This window comes from Scophthalmus maximus, chromosome 22, assembly GCF_022379125.1.
Source record: "Scophthalmus maximus strain ysfricsl-2021 chromosome 22, ASM2237912v1, whole genome shotgun sequence".
Lineage (NCBI taxonomy): Eukaryota > Metazoa > Chordata > Actinopteri > Pleuronectiformes > Scophthalmidae > Scophthalmus > Scophthalmus maximus.
The window spans coordinates 12436710-12452604 of record NC_061536.1 but is presented as its reverse complement, the minus strand read 5'-3'; the positions used below and the strand labels follow the sequence as shown (position 1 = coordinate 12452604).

The 15895-nt window shown below is 47.9% G+C and overlaps 1 protein-coding gene across 1 annotated transcript in view; it reads right to left on the bottom strand.

The window, feature by feature from the left end:
• LOC118292229 (fibrocystin-L-like) overlaps nt 1-15895 on the bottom strand; it is a 33277-nt gene that overhangs the window by 8680 nt on the left and 8702 nt on the right. Inside the window, exons 25-54 of the mRNA XM_035620984.2 lie at nt 15363-15495; nt 14906-15060; nt 14598-14720; nt 14177-14282; nt 13799-13906; nt 13531-13695; nt 13209-13330; nt 12839-12971; nt 11804-11996; nt 11240-11382; nt 10991-11095; nt 10679-10864; nt 10346-10519; nt 10057-10256; nt 8403-9375; nt 8057-8305; nt 7684-7833; nt 6812-6986; nt 6065-6221; nt 5808-5964; nt 5343-5552; nt 4729-4858; nt 3862-4103; nt 3312-3448; nt 2164-3193; nt 1893-2084; nt 1479-1630; nt 1201-1360; nt 606-777; nt 178-266 (exon numbers count right to left, since the gene is read on the bottom strand). Of these exons, the coding sequence (XP_035476877.2) occupies nt 178-266; nt 606-777; nt 1201-1360; nt 1479-1630; nt 1893-2084; nt 2164-3193; nt 3312-3448; nt 3862-4103; nt 4729-4858; nt 5343-5552; nt 5808-5964; nt 6065-6221; nt 6812-6986; nt 7684-7833; nt 8057-8305; nt 8403-9375; nt 10057-10256; nt 10346-10519; nt 10679-10864; nt 10991-11095; nt 11240-11382; nt 11804-11996; nt 12839-12971; nt 13209-13330; nt 13531-13695; nt 13799-13906; nt 14177-14282; nt 14598-14720; nt 14906-15060; nt 15363-15495 (6421 nt within the window). The remainder of the gene's footprint in view (nt 1-177; nt 267-605; nt 778-1200; nt 1361-1478; nt 1631-1892; nt 2085-2163; nt 3194-3311; nt 3449-3861; nt 4104-4728; nt 4859-5342; nt 5553-5807; nt 5965-6064; nt 6222-6811; nt 6987-7683; nt 7834-8056; nt 8306-8402; nt 9376-10056; nt 10257-10345; nt 10520-10678; nt 10865-10990; nt 11096-11239; nt 11383-11803; nt 11997-12838; nt 12972-13208; nt 13331-13530; nt 13696-13798; nt 13907-14176; nt 14283-14597; nt 14721-14905; nt 15061-15362; nt 15496-15895) is intronic.

Here is a 15895-nt window from a genome sequence, read left to right as displayed (position 1 = left end):
CCAAAGTCACTGGCTCTTCAAATAAACAAAATGTGATCTATTTTGTGATCAAGTTACATCCTCAGACAAGACTGAGAGATTGTTTTAAATGTCAATCATCCATCAAATGCACGTAATAAAAACAACACTGTCTTCTTACAGAAATATTTCTATATGAGGTTTCCCTCCGGATGTTACCTGACGGGATGACCACATCAGCGCCCTCTGCTGGCACAGTGAAGTTATTTTCAGCCGAACTCTTCCAGAAAGAGGCGTTAGACCAGCGACTGGAGGGAAACACACACACACACACACACACACACACACACACACACACACACACACACACACACACACACACACACACACACACACACACATGGGGACATTGTAGCACGAGGGAAACCGAAACCACAGTCAACATAATAACTGGTTTCATATTTGGAAAAATTAAATTATTCTGTTCTTCCAGTTACAGGGATTTTTTTGGCTGAAATTGAAACATTTTTAACCCCTTGAATCTGAAGGTTAGATCAAGGAAGTACTTAACTGCATCAAGGTAACTAGGCAACGAGGATACTTCATGACTGTCATGTATTCTTTTGTTGCGTGTGTGTCGAACATACATGAAGTCGGCAGGCCGGTCGGTGGGCAAAGGGGCCAGTGTGGCTGGAGGCGGCGGAGGCGGAGGGATGCAGTTGGGGAAGAAGCAGCGGTAGACAGCGAAGTTGACCGGGACATCGCGCATGGAGGGGTCGACGCTGGAACGCCGCCGGCGCTGGCTTGTCTTCCCGGACACTGAGGGAACAGAACGTCGTCAGTGAATCACTGAATGTGATATGTAAAATAATGGACAAACGTATAAACTCCAGTTATTTTGATCAACATGAGACATTTGGGGCCAATAACAATAACTATGACACTGCAAATTAAAAAATATGATAATATTACAGGTTAAATTGGAGTTAATGCTAGTTTCAAGTGTTTTATATTGCATGAGGTTGCAATCTACAAAATGTCAAAAGTTCAAATTTCAGATAGCGGAGGACGACTGCATGTTTTGCAGTAAAACCCCAAAATATAAAACTTCATATAAAAATGGCAATCGCTCACATTTGAGAAGCTGTTATGTAGTGAACGTTTGCCCAACGTCTTAAATGATTAATTCATCAGCAAAACTAGCACTGCAATCAATAGATCCACATGAGAAGTGTGTCTGACCGATGTAGTAGAGGTTGTTGGAGCCGTCGTCCAAGTACCAGTCTCCGTTGCTGTTATTGTTGAAGTTCAGCGGCGTCGATGAGCCGTTCCTCCGGTCGATTATGTGGAAGCTGTCCGGACTCTGGGTTAAGTTGTGGTTGATGATCACATATTGATCCGCCTGCAGGGAGAACACGTGAGAAGAAGAAACCTCAGTGTAAACCAGGAAATCAGATGTATGTTTACAGTGCTGTCACGTCATTTTACTTATATTATCACGGGAGAGGATGTTTCACTACCTTGAAGCCGTAGAACTTGGCGGTGTACGTGATGTTGGTGATGTGGTCCATATCTTTGAAGAACCAGTTGTACGTGTCTCCAGACGGCAGCACGGCCATCCAGCCAAACTTATGGGTCATTCTCTTCTTCAGATAGGGGACCGCACTGGTGCCTGAAAAAATTACAGTTTATTAATGCACAACATAAATTCTCCTATAAAGACATACATAATTATTACTACTATGTTTTGTCACAGAGTCATTCTTTATGTTTATACATTAATGTTTATCTACTGCATATAAATGCAAACCAGATGTGAAAGTCATTTTTAATAGGGGAACGAAAAGAAGAGAGGTGCATGAAGTTGATGTCGTTTTTATTTTGGTAAAAATGTACTTGACGGAATTTAAAAGCAGCCTGTGTGTTTTTAGTACCATGCGAGTTGGACAAGATGATATCCTTGGCCTTCAGGGAGGCCGGTGTGGGATTGTTGAGCGACAAGCGGTGGAAGTTGACGGTGTTGTCGCACACGAACCCGGGGAAGCCGGCGCTCCACTCGGCGCTCTGCGAGCAGTGAGCGGGGTCCAGCAGGAGGCTCTTAGGCACCACCTTGTAGTCGACGTTTCCTGTGCGCAACACAGAGTGTTTAGTCAAACTGCACTATTGAGAAAATATGAAATGGGCCTGAAACGACAGGTGCGTTACCTGTGAGGGAGCCGTCCGTGTCCACCAGCACCACCTCGTGCTCCCACCTGAAGCCGGCCTTGTTGGGCGAGTTGAAGTACTCGACGCCGCTGAACCTGACGGCCCAGCCACCGCACCGATCCCCACACGTCCCGTCGATTTTGGTCACCCCGATGGCTGCGCAGGAGCTGCGGTCAAAGTTCAGGAACTTGGTGTCGAGGACGCTCATGCCGTCGTCAAAGGGCGTGATGACACCCCGGTGCGTGCAGTAGCTGCTTCCCAGCGCGAGCTCGTCCACGTGGCCCACGATCGTGCCGTTGGTCACCGCCGCCCCCCCGTCCCTTCCGAACTCGGACACTCTGTTCGCGATGATTCGCTTGCCTTCAATGCCGGCTTTCTCGTTGTTGACCATGACGAAGCCCTCGAACTGCACGGCGCCCACGTTGACCCACTCCGCCCCTTTCTCACAGTTCCAGGTGGTGAGGGCGCGGAAGACGGCGGGTTCAGGGGTGCTCGAGCGGCAGCCTCCACTCTTCATGGGGAAGTAGTCCACGAAGATCCACAGGCCGAACCAGCCCTGCGAGTGCACGGTGTTGTTGAAGAACTCGCCGAGGGGAACCTTCTTCTGGCAGATGTTTGAGTCGTAGGACGGCCCGTCCGGATGCTCGTGCATGCGGTACCAGAAACCAAAGTGGGTGCCGCCCGCGGCGGCGTTGTGGCGGATGATGTTGTTGGGATTGGTGACCCAGTAGGCGGCGGGCGTGACGTCGTCGTTCAGCAGGCTGGTGCTCTGTTTGACAAACACAGCCAGGTTGTACTGCAGGATGTTCTCCGTCTCGATGCCGTCCTCGATGAAGAAGGCCCCGCCCATGATGTTGTAGATGACGTTGTGCTCCACCAGCAGCCGGTGGGTGTTGTGGATGGTTACGGCCCTGTTGAAGGTCTGATGGATGGCGCAGCCCCTCACGTACGACTTGTAGTCGACGTTTCCCATCAAGTGCCAGTGGATGGGATAACGTCCCAGCCTAAAGGCCTGTCCCGCGTGGAAGACCTGTGGCACGAGGGCATTAAGACTTTAAAGGTAATTCCAAGTACAAAAACAAAAGGAAGAGGAGTGACAGTTAGATGCCTGCCAGACGTTTCTGCTGAAAAAGATCTGAGCATTTCACCTCGACATATTCCAGTCTGCCAACCGCCAGGTTCTCATTCGGCCTGGGCGCGTGGAACATGATGCAGGCTCCAAACTGATCGCTGCCGACCTCCTCTCCAAACCTTCCGCTGAAACAGGTTTGGGTGGCAAATTCGCCTACCGGACAAAGAGAGGAAGGCTTAAATGCTATATACTTTCTACAATTTCACAGCTTAGGATCAATAAACTATCTATCTATCTCTCTATCTGTCTGTCTGTCTGTCTACCTATCATATCTATTAAGAACATGGTGTTGTACTTATTTTTTTTAAAGTAAAATGTAATATCTTTTCTGGTTCAATAATGATGATACAGTAATGAGTATGATAATCAATGAGGATGATAATAACCTAAAGACATGGTAGCAACACCATTCCAGGCTTTGTGACAAAAGAAAGTTTCCATGTTTTAAGGATCGAAATTAATCCAATAAAACTTTTTCTAAACCCTCTGGAGAGTATCCAGAATATATGCTGGTGAATCTGAAGTTGCTGAATTTTATTCGACAGCGAAAAATATCAGCATAGTACCGGTGTTGAAGCCTTCGGGGCATGCTTCGATCTTGTCGTCCCACTCCATGTGTTGGGCGCCTCGCACCACAATGTTCCTGGTGAGGAGACCCACCTCGGCCCGGCCCTCGAACCGCGTCCCGTCCGGCAGCCTGACGCTCACCCCGAGGTGGGTGTGGTCGAGCGGTTCGGTCAGGGTGAGGGTCTTTCCGTCGGCCGACACCGAGGCGATCGTCCTCACCTCATTCTCCCTCTGACTGTGCCTGAAAAAAAAATTAAATTAAATTAAATTAAAAAAAAAGAAAATAAGAAAATAAAAAATAAGAAAATAAAAAATAAGAAAAATAAATAAATAAATAAATAAATAAATGAATAAGAAAATTAAAAAATAAGAAAATTAAAAAATAAGAAAAAATAAGAAAAAATAAATAGATAAATATTTAAATAGATAAATAGTGCCGCAAATTTCAAAAGCAGCCCCCTAAACTTTTGGATAGCCCCGCCCAAAGCTAAAAAAAATGTATCCTTATAAATCATTAACCGTGAAAAGCCATCAATACACATTTAACCGGTGTGAGAGTTACATATTAATTTGACACCGTAAAGCAGTCGAATATGTGCAACATTAATTCTTCCCCACGAGATTTATTTAAACTTTGCAGGATTTAAAATAAATGACTAAGATGATAAGAGCATGAAATGCAAATACAGTAAAACAGATAAAAATAGTTCTGGTTGATGGGATAATTATAACTTTCATATGGAGTAAAATGTCAAACTGTCATATTTGTGTCTTAACTCTTTTGACCAAAAACATAATCAGTGCATTTTGGCTTTGTACGGCAGAAGTAATAACTGTATTTCTTTTAGTTGGAGACTCGACTCTACCTGTGGCCGGTTGAAGCGATGACGATCTCTCCTCCGGCTTTCCAGGTCACCGCCTTCATCAGGGTCAGCGTGGTGGAGCCGTTGGTCGCAGTCTGGGCCAAGTGGGTCCAGGGAACGGGAACAGGAATACCTGGAGAAACAGGTTGTCAACAATGACTTGAACCTGAGGGGGGTGGGCAGGTGAGGTGTCACCTAATAATAACAATCCCTGCAGGACACACGACTCCAGTTACTCAGACATCCTAACGTGACATGTATCCTTTATTTTCACCAGGAAGGCCCCATTGAGATACAATGTCCCTTCTTCCAGGGAGTTCTGAATGAAATGACATAGTGACATGTAATCTGGGGTTTTGAAACCACTGGGACACAACGGAGTTGTTGGTTATTATTCATTTGTGGATCTCCAGGAGACGGTGACTGTAATTGGAGGTAGTTGCAGTAGGATCATTATCACTGATGCATTGACTGAATGTGGAAGCAGACTTTTCGTTGTAGTAGGCTGACAACCATCATCATTTGGCAATCATCTAATCTAAAGTTCGAGCTGCATTATTTTTTCAATTTCAAACATTGAGCGTCTGAATACAAATGAGTTTGTTGTGTGTTCACACCGTGGAGGTCCAGCGTTCCCTCTCTGACAGCGAGCGTTTTGGCTCCGTAGACGGGAAGTTCCGGAGAGCGCAGGTTGCCGTGCAGCGTGATGATGGCTTTGTGCTGGAACGGCGCCCCCTCCTTTCCGATCTGGAGCAGGCCGCCGTCCGTGATCAGGATGTTCTCAGCCTGCAGCTCGATGTCGGCTTCATCAAACACCAACGTCCCTCCTGGCAACAAAGAAAGGGCACGTGAAAAATCTAGTTAATACTACGGGTTACTTAGTATTATGTGAAGTTTTGTGTTTTCAATACATTATCCCATGCCCCCCAAGAAATCAAATATAAAATGTATTTCATCACACAAAACAAGAAGAAGAGAAAAGAAGGAGAGAAAAGAAGAACAACAGTATAAGATAAAAAAAAACTTCTTTGTATTATTAATAGAAAACACAGTGTCTAACAGTATATAAAACCACAGAGTACCTTGAATAAGAAGCATTTTCAGCACAGGGGTGCTGGTGTCCAGGAGGATGGTCTGGCCTCGAGTGATGATGGCGAACGAGCCCTTCTCCGGTGGGGGCAGACCCGCCCACGTGAACCTGGACGACCACACGTCGACGTAGAAGAAATCAGCATTGTCCTGAAAAAAAGAGAGACAAAATTCGATGAAAAAATACCATTTTAAAATCAACATATAAAGGTGAAAGAGGCGTGACACGCCATGTCGTGTCCTGCCTCACCATCTTGGCGATGCCTCGGTCCCCGATGCTGACTCTGACTTTGGTCTCCTGCGACTGACTCTGGGCGTTTGTCACACAGACGATGTGCGTGTTGTTGGTGGACTGGACGTCGCACACCGACCCTGCGATCGTCACGTTGACCTCGTTCATGTTTGTGCTGTGAAAGTGTGATTAGAGATCAATATATCAACGGATTCATTGATGGGTCAATAGATATTTTGTGATGAAATATTATACTGTACTATACTATAATATATTGTATTGTATTATAATAAACATGTTCCAATAACATCATAATAACAATTTCGATATTTATAGCAACGGTCACAATGACACTAATAACAATAATATAATAGCACAGTAGTTAATATACTATTCTATATAATACCTCACAATATTTAACTGCAAAGTACCAATTTATCATTAAACCTTATATAACATAATATCGTTTAATATCTGCATATATATATATATAAATACATAAAACTGTACATTGTTTGTTTGTTATGTGTCCAATTATGTTAATAATTACTTTTATTTATTGTTCCAAGCTTGTACGCCTTAAATAATTACAGGTCCTCACATTAATCCCAATGAAAGGAAGACACCCATGTGAAGCAAGAGGAATTGCGTGATTGTGTAAATTGAGAAGTTAATTCTCGGACCATAATCTGGGTGTGTGCGTGTGTGCGTGTCTCTATTGTGTCGTCGTAGGTGCACCGCGGGGAACAGCTCCCCCCACCGCACCTGAAACCGGAGCCGGCGATTGTGAGCCGGGTGCCTCCGGCGGTGCCTCCCCTGCGAGGAGACACCTCGGCGATCACCGGAGTCAGCTGAGAGTTGTACGTGAAGCCACTCAACACGTTGGCGGCATCCAGCCGGTTGGCGACGGCGACCGCGCAGCTCAGCACCGACAGAGTGCCTGACAGGAGACGAGACGCCCACACGCAATCGGTCACAGGGCAGACACAACAAAAGCAGTTAAGCGATAACAACCCCGCCTGAGCCTCCTGTCACTGTCGTCAGCTGTGGTGAAACATTCCTGCGAGACACGATCTGTCTCCATCAGAGCACGCAGAGTTCAGCAGGAGGGAGTGTGTCATCACGAGTTGCATGGAAACCAAAAAATATCATAAACCAGAAGGAACACATTCTTTCTGAACCTGCCCAATGCAATACATTTTATCAGCAGATTACAGAGTGTATTACAATTAAGGGTATCGGATCACAGATGAATATGCAGGAATAGGGGCGTAATATTACAAGAGAAAAGTCATAATATTTTGAGAAAAAGTCAGAATAGACGCAGTTTCATGCACAATTTTTCAAAGCCTGAATACTTATGATACCGTGGTGCTAATGTGCCAAAAGATTATGTATTTTCGTTATCTTTACTCAAGCATAATTTTACAAGATGCTCCACATTCCTCATTTTAACACAAGGCGATATGATATTATCACTCAAATCTCTGATTTCATTTTTCCTTGACGTGGCACTAGTACTCCGATCATAGCAGACTGTACAAACTGTTTGATATGTTCAATTTACTGTTCGTCTTACTGTTTGTCTGTCTGTGTGAGTCTGATCATCTGGATGATATGAGGAAGACTGAACTCACTGTTGTTGGACGGAGACTGGCAGTACAGTCGGGTCGACGTGGACACGTCTCTGTGAACGTCACACTCCGCTCCGCAGATCGTCACGGTGGAGTTGCGCGGGTCAAAGCCTGAACCCTGGACGGTCAGAAGAGCTCCGCCGCCAAAGCTGCCTGAATCACGGATAAGAGGTTGGATTAGAGAAATTCATCAGTGTTTACAACCAACCCTCCGCAACAATATGGTTTCTGTTTCGTATTAAGAAAATATTATGTACAATTTTGGAAAATTCCCTTTGTAGTTTGTAACATTTGCGGCCCTGAAAAAAAGACCGAATGCAGCTGCTGGTTAAAAAAACAATATTGAAGGGATCTTCAATAGAGCAATACCGCTCACCCTGGTTGGGATTCACGCCGCTGAGACTCAGCTCGTACGTGAACATGACCTCCGACCGGGCGTGACCTCTGATCCGGTGATGCAGCACCACTCGGTACGCCCCCCCGGGGTTGTCTCCGGCGGTGCACTGAACCTGTGCGTCGGAGAGCGCGGACACGTTGCACGGCACGTTGTTCACGGTGACCGAGATGAGCCGGGAGTCGTTGCCAAATCCCGAACCCGTCAGTGTGACGACGGAGCCGCTCGGCCCTGTGGGGAATGAACAGAGTAGAGGAAGAGGGAAATGAGAGCAAGGCAGATGGATGTGCACAGGACGTACCGTACTGAATCGGAGAGACATAATTACCGGTGGTGGGGCTGATGGAGCTGATGTTGGGGGTGTGGGCTGCAGAGTAAGTGAAGTTGAGAGGAGGATACTCCACAGAGAAGACCTTGACCCTGACAGTGACCTCCCCCCCGCTGTGGGGAGGCGTCAGACAGCGAAGAAGACCCGGCGTCACCTCCTGAATCTTGCAGTGTTGGCCACCGACCAGCACGCTGGTGTTCCCCGGGGCGAAGCCGTTTCCGGTGAGCACGAGAGGGGTCCCCCCCGCCAGGCTGCCCGCACTGGGGCTCAGGGCGGCTTGGGCGCGGCTGCTCAGGGCGGCGGCGCCGGATGCGAGGCCTCTGCTCCTCACAATCACTGTGACCGGGTGGTCGCCTGCGGGCAGAGCGTCCACCCTGACAGAAATGTCGCCGTCGGCCACGGCGGCGACCTCCAGCGCGACGCTGCCGGCGAAAACTGCCACGTCGCCCGCGCTGCTGCCAAACCCGGAGCCAGAGATGGTGACAGTGGCGGCGTCATCGATGCCGTCGGGGGAAACGCCGGTGACGGCGGGAGTGACGGCGGAGGAGTACTCGAAGGAGCAGTTTGAGTGACAGGTGCTTTGGATCCTGCCCGCCTGGAAGACGACGTCGCCGGCGTGCGACAGAGAGGGAGATGTGTCGCAGACCACGCCGGTGTAATTGACTGACACGAGGGCGCAGGGCTCGCCCGCCGCAGTCACTTGTCCCGCAGAGAAGCCGGAGCCGCGGACGTGGAGTCTCGTGAGGCCCGTGGTGCTGCCGACAGCTGGCGAGACGGAGTCGACCACGGGCAGCACAACGAAGCGCCGGCCGAGCTCGCTCGGCACGGCCACGACGGCGCTGCCCAGGTTGTTGACTCTGACGGCCACGGGGTGGGCGACGCCGACGGAAAGGCCGCTGCCGGGGCCGAGCCGGCAGAAGATCTCCGAGTCGGAGCTGTTGGTCACCTGACACGGCTGATCTCCCACCGTCACCTAGGGGACACAGACGAGGGCGGAGTTGAGCCACGGCGACCTCTGCACGAGCATCACACGGGGGCGAACAGACTCCGGGCTGAGACCCGAAGTTTGACAGACAACCGGTCATTTTTTGGACGGCAGAAGAAAAAGTACAGTTTTCGCTGAGAAGAAAATTGAGCACATTGGACATCGTAAATGATGACAGAGGAAGTTGTGTAGGTGTGCTCGTGTGGTTTGATTACAAATACTTTAGATTTTTTTTTTCTCAGCATGAATGAAATATTTGAGCCTAAATATCCTGTAATTTTGTCAAGTAAGACTGTTAATCAGGCTATTTGATCAGTTTTCTTTCCTTTTTTTTAATAAGATTTACTTAAAAACGTACTCTTAATTAAAAACGTACTTTTTAAAACTGTTGCTGTTTATCGAAAAGATTATTTAAAAAAAAAATACTATCCACATTATTATTGTACAAACTGAAGAATCTTTGTTGTTTACAGATTGGAAATAAACATTTCAATCAATCAATCAAAGAAATCCATCAAGAATTGGTGTAAAAATCCTGTAAATATAAATTGACATCCTGAATCTATATTCATAGATAATCTCGCTCATGCTCTGACTCGATACCGACAAAACACCATTTGACATTTGGGTGCCATCAATACTTCATAACAGTCATACGTCGCTGCTGACCTCATTAGCACAGGCGGTGTCGCTGAAGCCTTTGCCCTGGATGTGGATGACCTGGTGGTACGTGCCCTGGTTGGGGGAGATGGAGTTGACCGTCGGGGTGGAGCAGGCGGAGGAGCTAAAAGACAGACCAGTCTTGTTGGTGTCCTGGCACCGCGGGGTGGCGACGCACTGCGGCGCTTCCCTGGCAGCTCGGCGGGAGCCTGAAGGGGGTGAGACGTTTCAGTCGTCAGTCGCAAAACTCGGAGTTGTTCGCCAGCTGTGAGAATTTCATCCACGTCCACACGTCTACCTCCTGTCACGCGTGCGGCTTCCATTCCCGCCACGCTGACGGAGACCTGGCCGCTCTTCTGCTGCCGGGCCTCGACCTTCACGACGCCCTGCAGCAGCTTGGCGCTGGCGTCGTCGATGTAGCCGCTGCTGTAGTAATAAGCCCCGGGCACGGTGAAGCGGTGGCCAAAATGCCCTGAGGGAAGCCCGAGAGAGAGAGAGAGAGAGACAGAGAAGGAGACTAATCATCTCACATCAAGTCATCGAGGCATGGTGTGAATTTGCACTCAAGAGTGAAAATCCACCTTGCGGTTAAGTAGTTTTATAACGAATGGACCTCGGCTCGGTATTCTACCTTTGCTGGTTTGGGTCTCTCCGCTGGTGAACGGTCCCCCTTCGTAATTGGTGCCACTTGGGCTGGAGACACTGAAGACCCGGTAGCCCACTTTCTGGAAGGCCGGCGCCTCCCAACGCCACGCCACCGTGTCTCCAACGGACACGGTCACTGAGGCAGGACTCCATGCATATCCCCGCCCATACTCTGGACGACCAAGACACACGTAACGTTACCGACAGACAGAATAACACCGATCTGAAGCAGCGTGTCATTTCAAATACTCGTAAGTCCTTCTCTGAAATGTGGCTAGTGACGGCAGAGCGGGCGTACTTTGGTGGGATCCCTGATTGGTGACGACGTGGGTTTTCTCCTCGGACTGCATGACACACTGCAGCTCGTTCACCGAGGCGGCGTCCACTTCGCACGCAGATCCTCCTGTCACACCACAAACCAGCACCGAAACACGCGTGAGCTTTTATACAAAACTCGATGCCACTCGTTTCCCCCGTCAAACAGAGCTCCGTTGTCTATCGGGGGATGATTCGCGCATTGTAAATTGCTCGAACCAGCGTTGCTCACCGACAGACACTTGGTTGTCGGAGGTGTCGCTGCTGAAGCCGGAGCCGGACACCGTCAGCCTGGTTCCGCCCATCAAGGAGCCAAACAGCGGGGAGACGCTGTGGACTTCCAGGACGTAGTCCACGGTGGCATTCACGCCGTCGCTGGGAAACAAAAAAAACAGACAAGAGACCGGTACAGACCATGTGTGTACAGTAAGTTGGAACATTTCAATATGAATAACTATCAGTGGACATTTTTCAATTCTAACTTGTCATATATACTTTTGTCTTATGGGGCATTTATCATACACTATAATTTCACAATACAATACTGTTTACATAACCTATATTACAGGGTAATATTGAATAAATGATATTACTATTATTACTATTATTATCTTTTACATTGTGGTATTGGCATGTTCACTAGGACTTCTTCCATCACTGGAGAAAGGCCAGTGATGGAAGGATTTGTTTGTATTAGATGTGCGTCATTGTTTTTTATTCTGGATTTGAAAAAAACCCTGGGACATTCTCAAAAATATCTCTCTGTATATTAACATTTCTGTCTCAGTAGCTTTACCTTATCTGGGAGTAGCCATTGTTTCCGACCTGTACGTTCACCTTGTGCCGACCCGGCGGCAGCGCGGGGAGACGACAGGTGATGTTTGTTGGCGTCCAGCGCGCGGTGACGCACTCCTTTCCGCCCACGTACACGGCGCTGCCATTACCTCGGCCTCCCAGGTTCGAACCCTGGATGGTGAGAACGCGGTGTCCTACAAAAAAGGTGTCGTAAAAGTCAACACAACAACACAAAGTGAGACGATTCTGTAACTCCAGTGGCAAGATAATTAGAGCTTGTCACTCGGCTAAATCTCCTCTTTATTCTTTAAAAAAATGTGCAAATCGTTGCCCTGCATGGAATCTTGTCGCCTGGAGGCATCTGTATTGTTTATCATAATTACATGCAGTGGCATGCTAAGTCTCCTTTGCTCAGATTCTCGAGGTTTAACGTGAGCCAGGGGACAAAAGACTGAGAGAACCTGCGAGTCAAAATTACACAACGCGAGAACAAAGGTGTGAGTTATGACAAAAGATTTTTGACACGTCGCTTCAAGATCCTGGTGACACGCAAACAGTTTTTCAGGTATAATATGTTCCTCAGCAACTAAAGAGGAATTTCACGTGCAGCCTAATCCCAAGTCCACATGTCTTTCAACTCAGTTACACTATTAGTTGGGAGTGTCCTTGATTTGACTTCTAGCAAAACAACAGGATCATTTCACAAATAAAAAAAATACTCTTTTTAACACTTTTATTTTGAACTATTAAATAATTACGGACAAACTTATTTACTTACCTATAGATATATAAAGACTGCGTGGTTTGTCTTTTCAAAAACAAAGTAGACAGATGGGATTTCCATTGCCCTTTAAGGACAAAACCCATTCTTCGCATTAAACTCGACCTTTCTTTTAAATGAATCAAAGGAGATCACCTCCCCTCTTCTGCGTGCACCCGTCCCATTTACTGTGCAATGATCCCCTAACTCGCTGGAAAGGTCACGCAAAGTTTGGCTGGTTTGAAAAAGAAGAAAAGAGAAGAAGGAGAGACCCACCGAACACCGTGGTGGTGGGAGGACTCAGGCCTGAGATCTGGGCCGTGAGGTTCGCAGCGTAGGTGAAGGAGCTGCTGACGGTCTCGCTCACGTTTCCCACCGTCACCGCCACTGCCTGTGATCCTGCAGCTCCCTGAAATAAGCAAAGTAAAAATGTATTCGTCATTTTAAAAAAGCGACCATAGTGTCTTTTGGTGCACTAGAGTCGGAAGTCGCAACTGGAACTGGACCTGCAGCCTTGACGTACGTACAATATAACATTTGCACATATTCGTGTTTCAGCAAGTGTCCTGTACTCTTGTCGCTCTTTGAGTCGTTGAGATGACGCAGGATTGCTAAGAGGCCAGTGGTTTGCAGTGTGCACACTTACCGCCGGCGTTCTGCATTTCAGCACAGTGTCGCTGGCGTGAACCACTGTGCACTCGCCACCGCCAACGGTGACTGTGCTGTTCTGGCCGAAGCCGAAGCCGTCCACTGTCAGCAGTGTGCCTCCTGAGGAAGAAAAGACATCAGTCACATTCAGTATTCAATTATTTAGAGTCACTATTTGCTAAGACTATGTGTTTTTCTCATTTCAACCAATCGGTAGAATAACGTTTAATAAAGACAGGGATTTAGCCTTTGACCTTTTAGTAAAATAAAAAGACAAATCGGATGATTTAGGTGTTTGTTTTTTTGGTTTTTTAACGTACCTGCCACACTTCCGGCCAGCGGGGAGAAAGACGACACAATGAGCCGGTAGGTGAAGAGGGTGATGTTGCCGTCGGCGTAGCGTGAATTGCCCAGAGAGGGGAAGCTGACCGACACAGGGTAGGCACCAGCGCCGGCACTGCCCAGCCTGCACACCTGAGAGGTTGCTGGGGGAAAAAAAAAAACAATCCACACAATCCCCCCATTCAATTCCTCATTTAAAAAACAACAGCCCACAGCGTTCGCCTCTCAAACACCTCTCTCACTGACCCGTGGTCTGCTCAACGTGGCACCTGGCCGGTCCCACCATGATGGAGGCGTTGTCACCGCTGAAGCCAGTTCCGGTCACAGTCAACAGAGTGCCCAGGCCGTTCGACCCTGGAACGTGGAGGTAGATTTGCACGATAACACACAGCGTGAACGGGAGGCCTAGAATATTTTTCTTTCTGGGCAGACGAAATTATTTCTCTTCAATGATTCAATATTCAAAAGTTGGCCATTTGGACAATTGAATTTTAATCCTGTCGAGAGCGATTGTTTGAATTACAGATGGAAAATGAGTTGCGTGTAGTGTATACCTTAAATGATCAACCGTTCCCCAATAATGCGTGATGCTGAATGAAACGACTACTATTTTAGAAGCTTCACCTTGCGATGGGCTGATTCCAGTCACGACCGGAGTGGTCTCCTCGGACCATTCGAATCCACAGTCACCAGAACAATGTGAGGGAATCTCATTGATGAAAACCACCACCTGCCAAGAACACGACAAGACGCCGCATTAAAAATAATCAGTGGCATGTGAAGCTGCTATTAGAGTCACGACATTTGCACAATGGAAGACTGCAGCTTGTCAGTCACTTCAACACAAAGACAAATGAATTTCTGCCTGGAGGCACAAAATAAAAACAACTGCACTGTACGGAGAGAAAAAGGAAAGAACCCATAGGACTTGCTCTGCAGGATTCAGAGGACGCAACCGCATGAAGGTGATCTGCACGGTTGACAGGTAAACAATGGTGAAACTACAATCCAAATGTGCCGGGGGCTTTGTGAATCATGGTTGTACCTGTGGTTTGGTTTCACAGACTCTGAAGAAATCTCCTCTCAGGCTCCGTATCAACAGTCCCCCCTTTTTCTTCTCATCGGCGACAACGTACGCATTTCTGCCCACAACCGATGAGCTGTTGACCTGTAACGAGAATAAGTCACAGTCAGGACTCTGGACCGAAGCTGTGGCTGAAGATTATCGTTCATTATGAGAGTGAGGACGGAAAGGAGAGTGAACCGGGATGGGGATGGACATTTCAAGAACAGATCATCGTATTTTACGCCGGAAAAGAAAAAGACGGATACACGATAGAAGTGGAGTCTGACCTGCATCAGAGTCTGGTCTCCAGGCTTTGTGAGGAACTCAACTCTCCACTTGGGCCGTCGGCAGCTTCCCTGCTTTGTGACGCTGACCTGTCCCATCCCCGAGATTCCCTCCAGAGCATACTTCAGGTCTCCCTCGCCGATGTCCACCGACAGCCCTGAGAACGAGCAGCGGTTGTGTTAAGACGCGTCCCTGTAGAAGCGGCTCTTACGCCGGTCGCACTGCATGAAGGTCTCTGGGGTGATACGCGTGACTTAGCATCTTTGCTGCGTCTGAAGTGCAAAGGTGATTCTCCAAAAATAGGCATTTTCTGGAGTTTGCCGTTCACAGAGACTGTCCAAGTCAAACGTGTTCCCGACAGTGGGACATAGTCCCAGAACATTCGGGTGAGGGCCGGCGATCAGGACATGTACAGTTGCCACAGAGCAAATACCGCCCATGGCCAGTGTCCCCAGTTACCTTCAGCTCTTCCTCCGAAGATCTCCACGTCGAAGGTGCCGTTCAGAGGCGGGGTGGCTCTGTGAGGGCGAGTGACGGTGACGGTGGCGGCTCCCTCCCTGAACTCGGCCACGTCCTCGCTGCTGTTGGACAGCTGTGAGGATTGGAAGTGGAGAAAGAAGAGAATTAGAAAAGACACTGCTACTAATTTTCTAATACTGTCACAAACAATTACAAACCCAAACTGTGTCTAGATTCCTCCCTCTTATCAGAGGATCAGGTGTACTTTGTGTATTTGTTTAAAGGCCTATTTAGGGATGGGCATTGGAAACTACTTTAGGATATCAAATCTGTGGAACGTGCTACTGGTTCTCACTTCTCGACACATTTCTTAATGAGGAAGAGAGCAGAATGCTTTTAAAACCATTACCAATACTGCCAGAATGATGTAATGATGATTTAGCTTCTGCTGTAATCTGTTGAGGAAATGATGACTGTATGGCATGTTGAAGCCTGACACACACACACACACACACACACACACACACACACAG